This window comes from Melozone crissalis, unplaced genomic scaffold, assembly GCF_028551555.1.
Source record: "Melozone crissalis strain CALT ecotype California unplaced genomic scaffold, PUWL_Pcris_2 ptg000101l_1, whole genome shotgun sequence".
Lineage (NCBI taxonomy): Eukaryota > Metazoa > Chordata > Aves > Passeriformes > Passerellidae > Melozone > Melozone crissalis.
This window is the reverse complement of record NW_026535878.1, coordinates 422,203-435,848: the sequence shown is the minus strand read 5'-3', so window position 1 is coordinate 435,848 and position 13,646 is coordinate 422,203. Positions and strand designations below refer to the sequence as shown.

The 13,646-nt window shown below is 36.4% G+C and overlaps 1 protein-coding gene across 1 annotated transcript; it reads right to left on the bottom strand.

Annotated features, from left to right (window-relative positions):
- Positions 1-4,053: 4,053 nt before the first annotated feature.
- Positions 4,054-11,987, bottom strand: PIFO (primary cilia formation). Its single transcript, XM_054291643.1, has 6 exons — positions 11,963-11,987; positions 9,806-9,948; positions 8,801-8,899; positions 7,251-7,287; positions 5,933-6,087; positions 4,054-4,122 (listed from the first exon to the last, which is right to left on the bottom strand). The coding sequence occupies exons 1-6, from the start codon at positions 11,985-11,987 to the stop codon at positions 4,054-4,056; spliced, it is 528 nt and encodes a 175-aa protein (XP_054147618.1).
- Between the last annotated feature and the right edge of the window lie 1,659 nt (positions 11,988-13,646).

Here is a 13,646-nt window from a genome sequence, read left to right as displayed (position 1 = left end):
TGGATTTGGAGGAACCCAGGGGTTGGATTTGAAGGACACAGGGATTGGATGTGGGGACCCAAGGACTGGATTTGGATTTGGAGCACCCAGGGGTTGGATTTGGGGGACACAGGAGCTGGAGCTGAGGGATCCAGGGCTTGGAGGGGCACAGGGGTTGGATTTGGAGAACCCAGGGGTTGGATTTGGATCTGGAGGATCCAAGGCTGGATTTGGAGGACACAGGGGTTGGATGTGGGGACCCAAGGACTGGATTTGGAGAACCCAGGGATTGGATTTGGATTTAGAGGACACAGGAATTGGATTTGGATTTGAATTTGGATTTGGAGGACACAGTGGTTGGATTTGGATTTAGAGGACACAGAGATTGGATTTGGAGGATCCAGAGCTGGATTTGGAGGACACAGGGCTGGATTTAGATTTGGATTTGGAGGACACAGGGGTTGGATGTGAGGACCCAGGGTTGGATTTGGATTTAGATTTGGAGGACCAAGGGATTGGATTTGGATTTGGAGGAGACAGGAGTTGGATTTGGGGACCCAGGGATTGGGATTGGGTTTGGATTTGGAGGACCCAGCCTTTATTTCCCCCCTTTATTCCCTTTATTCCCTTTATTTCCCCCCTTTATTCCCTTTATTTCCTTTATTTCCCCTCTTTATTTCCCCCCTTTATTCCCTTTATTTCCTTTACTTCCTCCCTTTATTCCCTTTATTTCCTTCCTTTATTTCCTCCCTTTATTCCCTTTATTTCCCCCCTTTATTTCCTCCCTTTATTCCCTTTATTTCCCCCCTTTATTTCCTCCCTTTATTCCCTTTATTCCCTCCATTTCCTCCCTTTATTCCCTTTATTTCCTTCCTTTATTTCCTCCCTTTATTCCCTTTATTTCCCCCCTTTATTTTCTCCCTTTATTCCCTTTATTTCCCCCCTTTATTTCCTCCCTTTATTCCCTTTATTCCCTCCATTTCCTCCCTTTATTCCCTTTATTTCCCCCCTTTATTTCCTCCCTTTATTCCCTTTATTCCCTTTATTTCCCCCCTTATCTCCCTTTATTCTCCCTCCATTTCCTCCCTTTATTCCCTTTATTTCCCCCCTTTATTTCCTCCCTTTATTCCCTTTATTTCCCCCCTTTATTTCCCCCCTTTATTCCCTTTATTCCCTTTATTCCCTCCCTTTATTCCCTTTATTTCCTCCCTTTATTCCCTTTATTCCCTTTATTTCCTCCCTTTATTCCCTTTATTTCCACCCCACTCTTGTCATTATTTGCTGCTTCTGGAGGGCTTTGCTTTCATTTCCCTTCAGCATTTTCTTACAGAAAATAAAGAAGAAAAATCTTCTTTATTTTAGGGTTAAACAAAACCAAAAAAATGTTTTCTTTGGTTTCTTTGGAAAAACCATTTGGGTTTTCTTTACCCCAAAATCTGGGTTCAGTTCCCATCCAGAAAAAGCTCCTGAGGTTTGGTCCAAAATCTTCCAAAAATTCCAACTTCACCTCCGCGCTGTTAAAAGGATCCCCCCTCTTTCCAAGGACAAAAATTTAATTAAAAAAGGTTTTTTCCAATGATTTCCTGCCAAAAAAAAATCTGAAATTAAATCTCAACCTCCCCCCTGTGTGTGCCACTGTCGCTTCTGCTGGTGCCTTGCTTGTACAGAATGAAAAATGTACAGAAAATGTAAATGTTTGTATATATCCAAAAATTTTATCTTTTTTTAACTTTACTTTTGTGGTTTCTGCAAGGAGAAAAATCCCTTGCTGGGTAGGGGAAATAAAAAAAAAAGGTGGAATGAAAATTGTAGTTTTTATGTTCATAATAAAAGAAAATTTACGTCCTTACGAGCAAATTTTTTGGGAATTTTTGTGTTCATCAGAAAGGACTAATAATTATTATTTAGTAAAGGTATTTAGTATTTTTATGTTCCTTTATCAATTTAATAAAAAATAATAACTTTAAATTTAATAACTATTAATTTAAGTAATATAATAATAATTTGTTATGGTCATAATTTAAAAAATTATGTCCTTATGAGCAAATTGTGATTTTTGTGTTCATCAGAAAGGAATAATAATAATAATAATTTAGTAAAAGTATTTAGAATTGTTTAATAAAGGTATTTAGTATTATTATCTTCCTTTATCAATTTAATAAAAATTATAAATTGAAATTTAATAAATATTAATTTAATAAAGGAATATAATAATTTATTATGTTCATAATAAAATAAATTTTATGTCCTTATGGGCAAATTGGGATTTTTATGTTCATCAGAAAGGAACAATAATAATTATTTTGTATTATTTAATAAAGGTATTTAGTATTATGTTCCTTTATCAATTTAATAAAAAATAATAACTTTAAATTTAATAACTATTAATTTAAGTAATATAATAATAATTTATTATGTTCATAATTTAAAAAATTATGTCTTTATGGGCAAATTGGGATTTTTATGTTCATCAGAAAGGAATAATAATTATTATGTAGTAAAGGTATTTAGAATTATTTAATAAAGGTATTTAGTAAAGTTATTTAGTATTATTATGTTCCTTTATCAATTTAATAAAAATTAATACATTTAAATTAAATAAATATAAATCTAATAAAGGAATATAATAATAATTTATTGCGTTCATAATAAAGGGAATTTTATCTGAAATTTTATCTAATTTAAATTAAATTAAATCAATTTAATTGAAAATCATTTCATTAGTAATTAAAATTTAATTGTTAATTAAATTATTTTGAATTAAATTATGAATTTAAATTAGCATTTGGGTTTGGAAATACAGAAATTAAAGGTTTGAGGGGGAACAGCTGCCCCAGCACCAGGAACTTTCTGTTTCAGGCCACGTTTATTTTTGTGTCAATATTCTCAGTTTCAAGCATTTAAAATTACTTTTAAAATTAAGAATATTTTCATTTCAGCAGGGAAGGAGCCAAAATGCAAAAATCCACCTGTCCCAACCCGGCCTCTGTCCCTCAGTATTTTCAGGGTGATATTTTGGGCAAAAAACCATAAAAATTCTCTGAGTGTTAGAATTTGAAATGTAGGGAATTCTTGGAAAATCATTTGGTTTATAAAATTATTTGGGATATAAAATTATTTGATATATGAAATTCTTTTCGTATATACAATTACTTTGTATCTAAAATTATTTGGGATATAAAATTATTTGGTATATAAAAATATTTGGGATATAAAATTATTTTGTAGATAAAATTATTTGGTATGTACAATTATTTTGTGCATAAAATTATTTGAGATATAAAATTATTTGGTATATAAAAATATTTGGGATATAAAATTATTTGGTATATAAAATGATTTGGTTTATAACATTATTTGCAATATAAAATTATTTGGTATATACAATTATTTTGTATATAAAATTATTTGCGATATAAAATTATTTGGTATATAACACTATTTTGTATATACAATTATTTGGGATATAAAATTAATTGGTATATTAAAATATTTGGGATATAAAAATATTTGGGATTAAAAATTATTTGGTATATAAAGTTATGTGGTTTTATAATCTAAAGTTTAAAATTAAATATATACTAAATATATTAAATAAATATTAAATTAAATATATACTAAATATATTAAAATTAAATATAATACTAAATATAGTATTTAATTTGAGGCTTTAAAAATTTTTTAAATACTAAAAGTGAGAATATAAATTTATAGTTTGGAGACATGTTAAACTAACTAAATGAAAGTTTAGAATTTGAATTTTTATGTTACAATTGATTTTATATATTTATATATTTTGATATATTTTGAAATATTGTTTTCAGTTCATTACTAAATATTTTTTAAATATCTCCAACACATTTAAAACACATCAAAATATTTTAAAACACCTTCAAACTATTTCGAAACAAATTCTGGATTTCAATTTCTTCCCGATGAGCTGGAATGGGGCTGGGAGGATTGAGATGAGCAGAGCAAATTAAAAACATTAAAAAGCATTAAAAACATTATAAAAAAAACCATTTTAAATATTTGATTTATTCAGCCTGGAGCTCCAAATAAAGACATTTTTCCTCAGCCGTGGTGCAGCTTCAGGTACGCCTCCCTGCCCTGGTGTTTCTGGAAATTTTTATCCACAGTCATCTAAAAAAACCCAAATTTGTGTTAAAAACAATGAAAATGTGCCGGGAAATGAAAGGGGGAGACCAAAAATCGGGATTTAAATCAGATTTTTGTACCAGCAGAGCCCCATGAGGCAGCGGAGGCCCCGCTTTGCTCATTTTGGGGAGGGAAATTGGAGGAAATTCTGAGTAAAAGGGGATTTTGGGGGGGTTTTGCAAACAGGGATTGATTGAGGGAAAATCACTTTGTGTTTTGTGCCCTGGGCTGGGAAAAGCACAAAAAAAATTGGGAAAAAAAGGAAGAAAAAAGGAAGAAAAAAGGAAGAAAAAAGGAAGAAAAAAGGAAGAAAAAAGGAAGAAAAAAGGAAGAAAAAAGGAAATTTTCTCTGTCAGAAGTAGGAAAAAGTAACAAAACAGGGAAAATGGGAATTAAAAGGGAATTTTTATCTCAGAAGTTTTGAGGTAGGAAAGGATAAAAAAGTGGAGGAAATGGGGAAAAAAAAGGAAATTTCCTGTCTCAGAAGCAGGGAAAGAAAATAAAACTGAAAATATGAAGTAAAAAGGAAATTTCCTGTCTCAAAAGCAAGAAAGAATAATAAAATAGTGAAAATACAAAGTAAAAAGGAAATTTCTTGTCTCAAAAAAGGGAGAGGGCAATAAAAGAGTGAAAATATGGAGAAAAAAGGAAATTTCTTGTCTCAAGAGCAGGAGAGGATAATACAACAGTAAAAATGGGAAATAAAAAGGAAATTTCCTCTCTCAGAAAATACTGAGGTAGGAAAGGATTATAAAATAGAGAAAATATGAAGTAAAAAGGAAATTTCTTGTCTCAGAAGGAGGAAAGAACAATAAAATGGTGGAAATGGGAGGTGCAAAAAGGAAATTTCCTCTCTCAAAAGCAGGAGAGGACAAGAAAAAATTTAATTTAAATTAAATTAACGGTTGGGTTTGGAAATACAGAAATTAAAGGTTTGAGAGGAAACAGCTGCGCCAACAAGAAAAAAGTGAAAATGGGAAGTGCAAAAAGGAAATTTCCTGTCTCAGGAGCGGGAAATGAAAACAAACCAGTGAAAACGTGGAGAAAAAAAGGAAATTTCCTGTCTCAGGAGCAGGAAAGGACAAAACAGTGAAAATGGGAAATTAAAAGGAAATTTCCTCTCTCAGAAGTAGGAAAGGAGTATAAAATAGAGAAAATTATGAAGTACAAAGGAAATTTCTTGTCTCAGAAGCACTGGGGTAGGAAAGGATAACAAAACAGAGAAAATATGAAGTTAAAAGGAAATTTCTTGTCTCAGAAGGAGGAAACAACAATAAAATGGTGAAAATGGGAAGTGAAAATGGGAAGTGAAAATGGGAAGTGAAAAGGAAATTTCCTGTCTCAGGGGCAGGAAAGGAAAACAAACCAGTGAAAATATGGAGAAAAAAAGGAAATTTCCTGTCTCAGGGGCAGGAAAGGACAACAAAAAAGCGAAAATATGGAGAAAAAAAGGAAATTTCCTGTCTCAGGGGCAGGAAAGGAAAACAAACCAGTGAAAATATGGAGAAAAAAAAGGAAATTTCCTGTCTCAGGGGCAGGAAAGGAAAACAAACCAGTGAAAATATGGAGAAAAAAAAAGGAAATTTCCTGTCTCAGGGGCAGGAAAGGACAACAAAAAAGCGAAAATATGGAGAAAAAAAGGAAATTTCCTGTCTCAGGGGCAGGAAAGGAAAACAAACCAGTGAAAATATGGAGGGAAAAAAGGAAATTTCCTGTCTCAGGGGCAGGAAAGGAAAACAAAAAAGCGAAAATATGGAGAAAAAAAGGGAATTTCCTGTCTCTGAGCCTTCCTCACCTTCTGCACCTGCATCTTCATCATCCTCTGCACCGGCTGGGGCAGCGCTGCCCAGTTGGGAGCCCCGAACCGGGAGGGCCACGAGACCTTCTTGGTTTGAGGCTCCCGGATGTCGTAGGTGCCAGGCCTGGGGAACAGGAATTGTTTATTTATTGATTTAAATGCATTTTATCTGCGTTTTCGGGCTGGTTTGGTTGAATTAAAATGTCCCAGCGTCGGTCAAAGTGTCCCAGCGTTGACCGAAATATTCTAATATTATCCAAAATATTCTAATATCCAAAAATATTCCAATGTTAACGTAAATATTCTAATGTTGATCACAATGGTCCGATGTTAACCAAAATATTAAATAAAATATCCCAACGCAATCCAAAATATCCCAGTGTTATCTAAAATGTCCCAATATTAACCTAAATATTCCAATGTTAACCAGAATATTCCAGTGTTAATCAAAATGTCCTGGTATTATCAAAAATGTTCCAATGTTAACAAAAAAAATTCCAATATTAACCTAAATATTCCAATGTTAACCAAAATATTCTAATACTATCCAAAATATCTAAATGTTAATCAAAATACTCCAATGTTAACCAAAATGTCCCAATATTAACCAATATATCCCAATGTTAACCAAAGTACTCTAATATTAATCAAAATGTCCCAATATTAACCTAAATATTCTAATATTATCCAATGTTAATTAAAATATCCCAATATTAACCAAAATAACCCAATGTTAATAAAAATATTCCAATATTAACCAAAATATTCTAATATTATCCAAAATACCCCCTAATATTAACCAAAATATCCCAGTATTCCAAGTATTCGAAAATATCCTAATGTAAACCAAAAAATTCCGATATTAACCAAAATATTCCAATGTTAACCAAAATATCCCAATACCATCCAAAATGTCCCAATAGTAACCAAAATATTCCAATATTAACCAATATTTGTTGAGATAAAAAGCTTATTTTCTGGAGATAAAAAAACTTCTTTTTATAGATAAAAAAATGTTCTTTTTTGGGACATTAAAATATATTTTTGGAGCTAAAAATCATCTTTTTTGGAGACAAAACCTCTTTTTAAAATTATTTTTATTATTTTATTTTATTTTATATTTTATATATTATATTATATTATATTATGTTATATTATATTATATTATATTATATTATATTATATTACATTACATTACATTACATTATATTATATATATATTTTATTTTATTTTATTTTATTTTATTTTATTTTATTTTATTTTTTATTTTACAAAGGATTTTCCTCACCCGGGGGTAGCGGTCCCGGTCCTGCAGGCGGGTCGGGAACCGGGGGCTGCTGGAGCTGAACGGGACCGGGACCGGGGCCGGGCCGGGCCGGGCCGGGCGGGGCTCAGCCGGGAAGGGCCCGTAGGCGGCGGGGCCGGGGGTCACGGTCTGGGAAAGCGGCAAAAAACGGGGAAAATCAGCAAAAACCAGGGAAAAGGCAGCAAAAAGCAAGGGAAAAGCGGCCAAAAACCAGGGGAAAACAGCAAAAAAACCAGGGAAAAGGCAGCAAAAACCAGGGGAAAAGCAGCCAAAAAACAGGGGAGTTCAGGGAGAATTCACCTCCGAAATTGCACCTCATTCCCACCCAAAGTTCCACCTCATTCCTGCCCAAAATTCCACCTCATTCTCATCCAAAATTGCACCTCGTTCCCTCCCGACATTCCACCTCATTCCCTCCTGAAATTCCACCTCATTCCCTCCCAAAATTCCACATTCCCACCTAAAATTCCACCACATTCTCACCCAAAATTCCACCGCATTCCCTCCTGGAATTCCACCGAAATTCCCTCCCAAAATTCCACCCCATTCCCTCCCAAAATTCCACCGAAATTCCCACCCAAAATTCCACCTCATTCCTATCCAAAATTGCACCTCATTCTTGCCCAAAATTCCACCTCATTCCCACCTAAAATTCCACCTCATTCCCACCCAAAATTCCATCTCATGCCCTCCCGAAATTCCACCTCATTGCCACCTAAAATTGCACCTCATTCCCATCCAAAATTCTACCTCATTCCCACCCAAAATTCCACCTCATTCCCGTCCAAAATTCCACCTCATTGCCACCTAAAATTCCAAATTCACCCCCAAAATTGCACACTGCCATCCAAAATTGCACGTTCCCACCTAAAATTGCACATTCCCACCCAAAATTCCACCTGCCACCAAAACTCCACCACATTCCTACCCAAAATTGCATATTCCCACCCAAATTCCAATATTCCCACCCAAAATCCCAATATTCCCACCCAAAATTCCAATATTTCTACCCAAAGTTCAATATTCCCGCCCAAAATCCCACCACATTCCCACCCAAAATTCCACATTCCCATGGCAGCACTCAGGGCATGGCACAGCCGGGCTGGGCAATATTTTGGCTGCTTTTCCCCTATATTTTTCCTGCTTTTCCCCCTTTTTTTGGGCTGCTTTTCCCCTCTTTTCGGCCGCTTTCCCCCTGTATTTTTTCTGCTTTTCCCCTGGATTTTTTCTGCTTTTTCCCTGGATTTTTTCTGCTGCTTTCCCCCTGTATTTTTCTGCTTTTTCCCTGGATTTTTTCTGCCTTTTCCCTGGATTTTTCTGCTGCTTTTCCCCTGTATTTTTTCTGCTTTTTCCCTGGATTTTTCTGATGCTTTTCCCCTGTATTTTTTCTGCTTTTTCCCTGTATTTTTTCTGCTTTTTCCCTGGATTTTTTCTGCTGCTTTCCCCCTGTATTTTTCTGCTTTTTCCCTGTATTTTTTCTGCTTTTTCCCTGTATTTTTTCTCCTTTTCCCCTGTTTTTTTTTCCTGTTTTTCCCTCTTTTTGGCACTTTCCCCTCACCTGAGCCCTCTGCTGGAATCTCGGGGCCGTCCTGGCTCCCATCACGTAGCCCAGGGCGCTCATGGGCCGGGTGCTCCAGGAGGATTGCAGGACGTTGTTCTGCAGTTCGAGACCCAAAATAATTTATTTGACATTATTCAAAAGCATCCTCTGCAGGGCAGAGTCAGCTGAGCAGCAAATGTTATTCCTAATAGGGTTTTTCCTAATTATTCCCTTTATTTCTGACTGTTCCAGAACCTCAAGGATCGGTTGGGAAAGGAGAAAATTCCTTTTTCCAGGAAAATTTCCTATTTCCATCCTGCAGTGGGTTTGCAGGGCAGGAGTGCGTGATACTGTTCTTATTATTATTCCCTTGATTTCTGACTATTCCTGATTATTTCCTTATTTTTATTCCCTTAATTATTCCCTTAATTCCTGACTATTCCGAACCTCGAGGATTGGGTGGGAAAGGAGAAAATTCCTTTTTCCAGGAGGATTTGGGACATGTTCCAGCAGGCTTGCAGGGAGGATTTCATGGTACTATTCCAATTAAACTTATTCCTAATAATTCCCCTAATTTCTGACTATTCCAGAACCTCAAGGATTGGTTGGGAAAAGAGATAATTCCTTTTCCCAGGTGGATGTGGGACACCTTGCAGTGGATTTACAGGGCAGGAGTGCAGCATGAAAAGCAGATTCTATTCCTAATAAATTTATTCCTAATAATTTAGGAATTTCTTAATTTCTCACTTGTGCAGAGCCTGAAGAAAAGGAGAAAATTCCTTTTCCCAGGAGGATGTGGGACATCCCCCAGCAGCTTTTCAGGGAGGAGTGCATGGTACTACTCCTAATAAACTTATCCCTAACAATTCCCTTAATTTCTGACTATTCCAGAACCTCAAGGATCGGGTGGGAAAGGAGAAAATTCCTTTTCCCAGGAGGATGTGGGACATCCCCCAGCAGGTTTTCAGGGCAGGAGTGACCCCATAACTTCTCTAAAAACCCCAAAACGCAGGAGGAGCTCACCTCCGGCCCCAGGTAGGAGCCTGGCCCCAGCAAGGGGCTGCCCCTCACGCCCAGCACCTCGATGCCCATCCTGTCCGGGGCAAAGCTGGAGGGGAACATTTTCCGGTCCTGAGTGGTCCCAAAGGAGATGAGCTTGGACATAGCTGAGGGACAGGCACAGGGCAATGCCAGAGAAACAAGAAAAAAGGAGAGAAAAGAGAAAAAAGAGAAAAAAAAGGGTGACCACGAGATGCTCTCTGCCTTCATCCCCCTGCTCTGGGTATTTGGGAGGGGTTTGCTCTTTGCCTCAAAGCCACGAGGGGCTGAGAGGAATGAGGGATTTGTCTTTCCAAAAAGATTGGTTTCTCACAGGAAAATCGATTTGTTTTTCACAAGCAATGACAGATTTGTCTTTGCCATGGATATTTAGGAGGGGTCTCCCCTTTGCCTCTGCCTGATTCGTCTCAGACCCTTCCTCAAAGCCACGAGGGGCTGACAGGAATGAGGGATTTGTCTTTCCAAACAGATTTATTTTTCAAAAGCAATGACAGATTTGTCTTTCCAAACAGATTTGTTTTTCACAGGAAAATGGATTTGTTTTTCACAAGCAATGACAGATTTGTCTTTGCCATGGATATTTAAGAGGGGTCTCCCCTTTGCCTCTGCCTGATTCGTCTCAGACCCTTCCTCAAAGCCACGAGGGGCTGACAGGAATGAGGGATTTGTCATTCCAGATTTATTTTTCACAAGCAATGACAGATTTGTCTTTCCAAACAGATTTGTTTTTCACAGGAAAATGGATTTGTTTTTCACAAGCAATGACAGATTTGTCTTTGTCATGGATATTTAGGAGGGGTCTTCCCTTCCCTCTGCCTCGTTCCTCTCAGACCCTTCCTCAAAGCCGCGAGAGGCTGAGAGGAATGAGGGATTTGTCATTCCAGATTTATTTTTCACAAGCAATGACAGATTTGTTTTTCCAAACAGATTTGTTTTTCACAAGCAAATCAATTTGTTTTTCACAAGCAATGACAGATTTGTCTTTGTCATGGATATTTAGGAGGGGTCTCCCCTTTGCCTCTGCCTGATTCGTCTCAGACCCTTCCTCAAAGCCGCGAGAGGCTGAGAGGAATGAGGGATTTGTCTTTCCAAACAGATTTATTTTTCACAAGCAATTTGCCTTTCCAAACAATCTGTGGGTCTGCTGGTAGGTAAAGCCAGCACTGAGAGAGAAAAGAAATGATGGGAAGGATTCCCATGGATGGAAATCCAACCATGGATGGGATTCAATCCATTCCACTGATTGATGAATGGGAAAAAAATATTTACATTTACAAATAAGCTGTAGGTTTGCTGATAAATTAAATTGGATATTGCAAGTTGAAATAAACAATGGGAGAAAACCCTAAACTCCATAAGAATTAAAAATTTAAAAGGAGGGTTGTACATTCGAGGGGAATCTTTGGTATCAGGTGTTTTGGGAAGCCTGAACCTCTCAGATACCTCAGAAATGGGGGAAAAACCCCTTAAATTCTGTAAGAATTAAAAATTAATTGGGAGGGTTGTACATTAGGGGGGAATCTTTGGAATCAGGCGTTTTGGGAAGCCTGAACCTCTCAGGTACCTCAGAAATGGGGAAAGAGAGAAGAAAATTGGGATATAAAGGAGCCTGATCCTCCAAAAGTTGGAGAGACCCCAGAGGAGCACCCCATGGCCTCTCCTTTTATTGGAATAAAGCAAAAGAACTCCTCTGTCTCCGTTTTGGCCACAAACCTCTGATATTTGTGGATTAATTCTCCTGACAGGGCGGATTTTTCTTCTTTTGGCCACAAACCTCTGATATTTGTGGATTAATTCTCCTGACAGGGCGGATTTTTCTTCTTTTGGCCACAAACCTCTGATATTTGTGGATTAATTCTCCTGACAGGGCAGATTTTTCTTCTTTTGGCCACAAACCTCTGATATTTGTGGATTAATTCTCCTGACAGGATGGATTTTTCTTCTTTTGGCCACAAACCTCTGATATTTGTGGATTAATTCTCCTGACAGGGCGGATTTTCCCCATTCTGAGCAGAGAACTGGGATCTGAGAAGCTCCTGGAGAGCAGCTGATGGCGGGACGGGGGATGAAGGAGAAGCAACGCCAGCCCCTCCAGGTGCCCCTACCTGGGCCAGCTCTCACCTTTGGGCTCCTGCCTTGCTGCCATCCCGGCCTGGCACAGCTGCGGGTGTTACGGGCACCAGGGAGCCGGGGAAAAGCGGGGATTGGGCATCAGGGGGCCGGGAAAAAGCCGGGGTTGGGCATCAGGGGGCCGGGAAAAAGCCGGGATTGGGCATTTCCATCGGGAACGGGCCGGGCTGGCTCCGGGAGCAGCTCTGCCCTGTGAGGTCACAGCGCTGGCGGTGTGACAGCGGCTCCGGCCCCGTTCCCCTGGCACTGCCAGGGAGGGGCAGCGAGAAACGCCGGCTGGGAGGGAAGCCAAAAGCACCAGGGTGAGCGTCAGGGATACACATTGTATATTGGCTTTTTTCAACTTTTAAAATGGATTTTATATGTATTATTTTAAAGTAACTTTGCTGTAAAAATATAGTTTACATTTGTGTTGTTAATTAAACTTAGTAGTGAAACGGCTGATATGTGTTGTAGATACATGTTATAATATTGGCTTTTTGAAAATATTCAAATGCGTTTTATATGTATGATTTTGAAGTAACTTTGTTATAAAAATATGGGTTTCATTTGTGTTGTTAATTAAGCTTGGACATAGTAGTGAAATAGATGATATAAGTATGTGTTATAGATACATAATATTGGCTTTTTGCTAATATTTAAATGGATTTCATATGTGTGATGTTGAAGTAACTTTGTTATAAAGATATGGTTTTTATGTCGGTTGTTAATTAAACTTAGTAGTGAAACGGCTGATATGTGTTATAGATACATATTGTAATATTGGCTTTTTGCAAGTATTAAATTGCATTTTGTATGTCTGATTTTAAAGTAACTTTGTTATAAAAATACAGGTTTCATTTCTGTTGTTACTTAGACATGGTAGTGAAATAGATGCTATAAGTATGTGTTATAGATAAATAATATTGGCTTTTTGCTAATATTAAAATGGATTCTATATGTGTGATCCTAAAGTAATTTTGTTATAAAAAGATAGTTTTCATTTGTGTTGTTAATTAAACTTAGTAGTGAAATGGCTGATATGTGTTATGGATACATATTATAATATTGGCTTCTTGCTAACATTAAAGTGGATTTCATATGTATGATTTTGAAGTAACTTTGTTATAAAAATACAGGTTTCATTTCTGTTGTTATGTAAACTTAGTAGTGAAATAGATAAGTATGTGTTATAGATACATAATATTGGCTTTTTGCTAATATTTAAATGGCTTCTATATGTGTGATGTTAAAGTAACTTTGTTATAAAATATAGTTTTCATTTGTGTTGTTAATTAAGCTTAGACATAGTAGTGAAATGGCTGATATGTGTTATAGATACATATTGTAATATTGGCTTTTTGCTAGTATTAAATTGCATTTTATATGTGTGATGTTGAAGTAACTTTGTTATAAAAATATAGGTTTCATTTCTGCTGTTACTTCAACTTAGACATAGTAGTGAAATAGATGCTATAAGTATGTGTTATAGATACATAATATTGGCTTCTTGCTAATATTTAAATGGATTCTATAAGTGTGATACTTAAGTAACTTTGTTGTAAAGATATGGTTTTTATGTCGGTTGTTAATTAAACTTAGTAGTGAAATGGCTGACATGCGTTATAGATACATATTGTAATATTGGCTTTTGCAAATATTAAATTGCATTTTATATGTATGATTTTAAAGTAAC

Coding starts and splice junctions, on each gene's coding strand:
- PIFO (XM_054291643.1), bottom strand. CDS start 11,987: ATGGCAGCAAGGCAGGAGCCCAAAG. Junction 9,949..11,962: donor AGCAAGGCAGGAGCCCAAAG/GTGAGAGCTGGC, acceptor CCTGTCCCTCAG/CTATGTCCAAGCTCATCTCC. Junction 6,088..7,250: donor CCCCCGGTTCCCGACCCGCC/TGCAGGACCGGG, acceptor ATGCATTTAAAT/CAATAAATAAACAATTCCTG.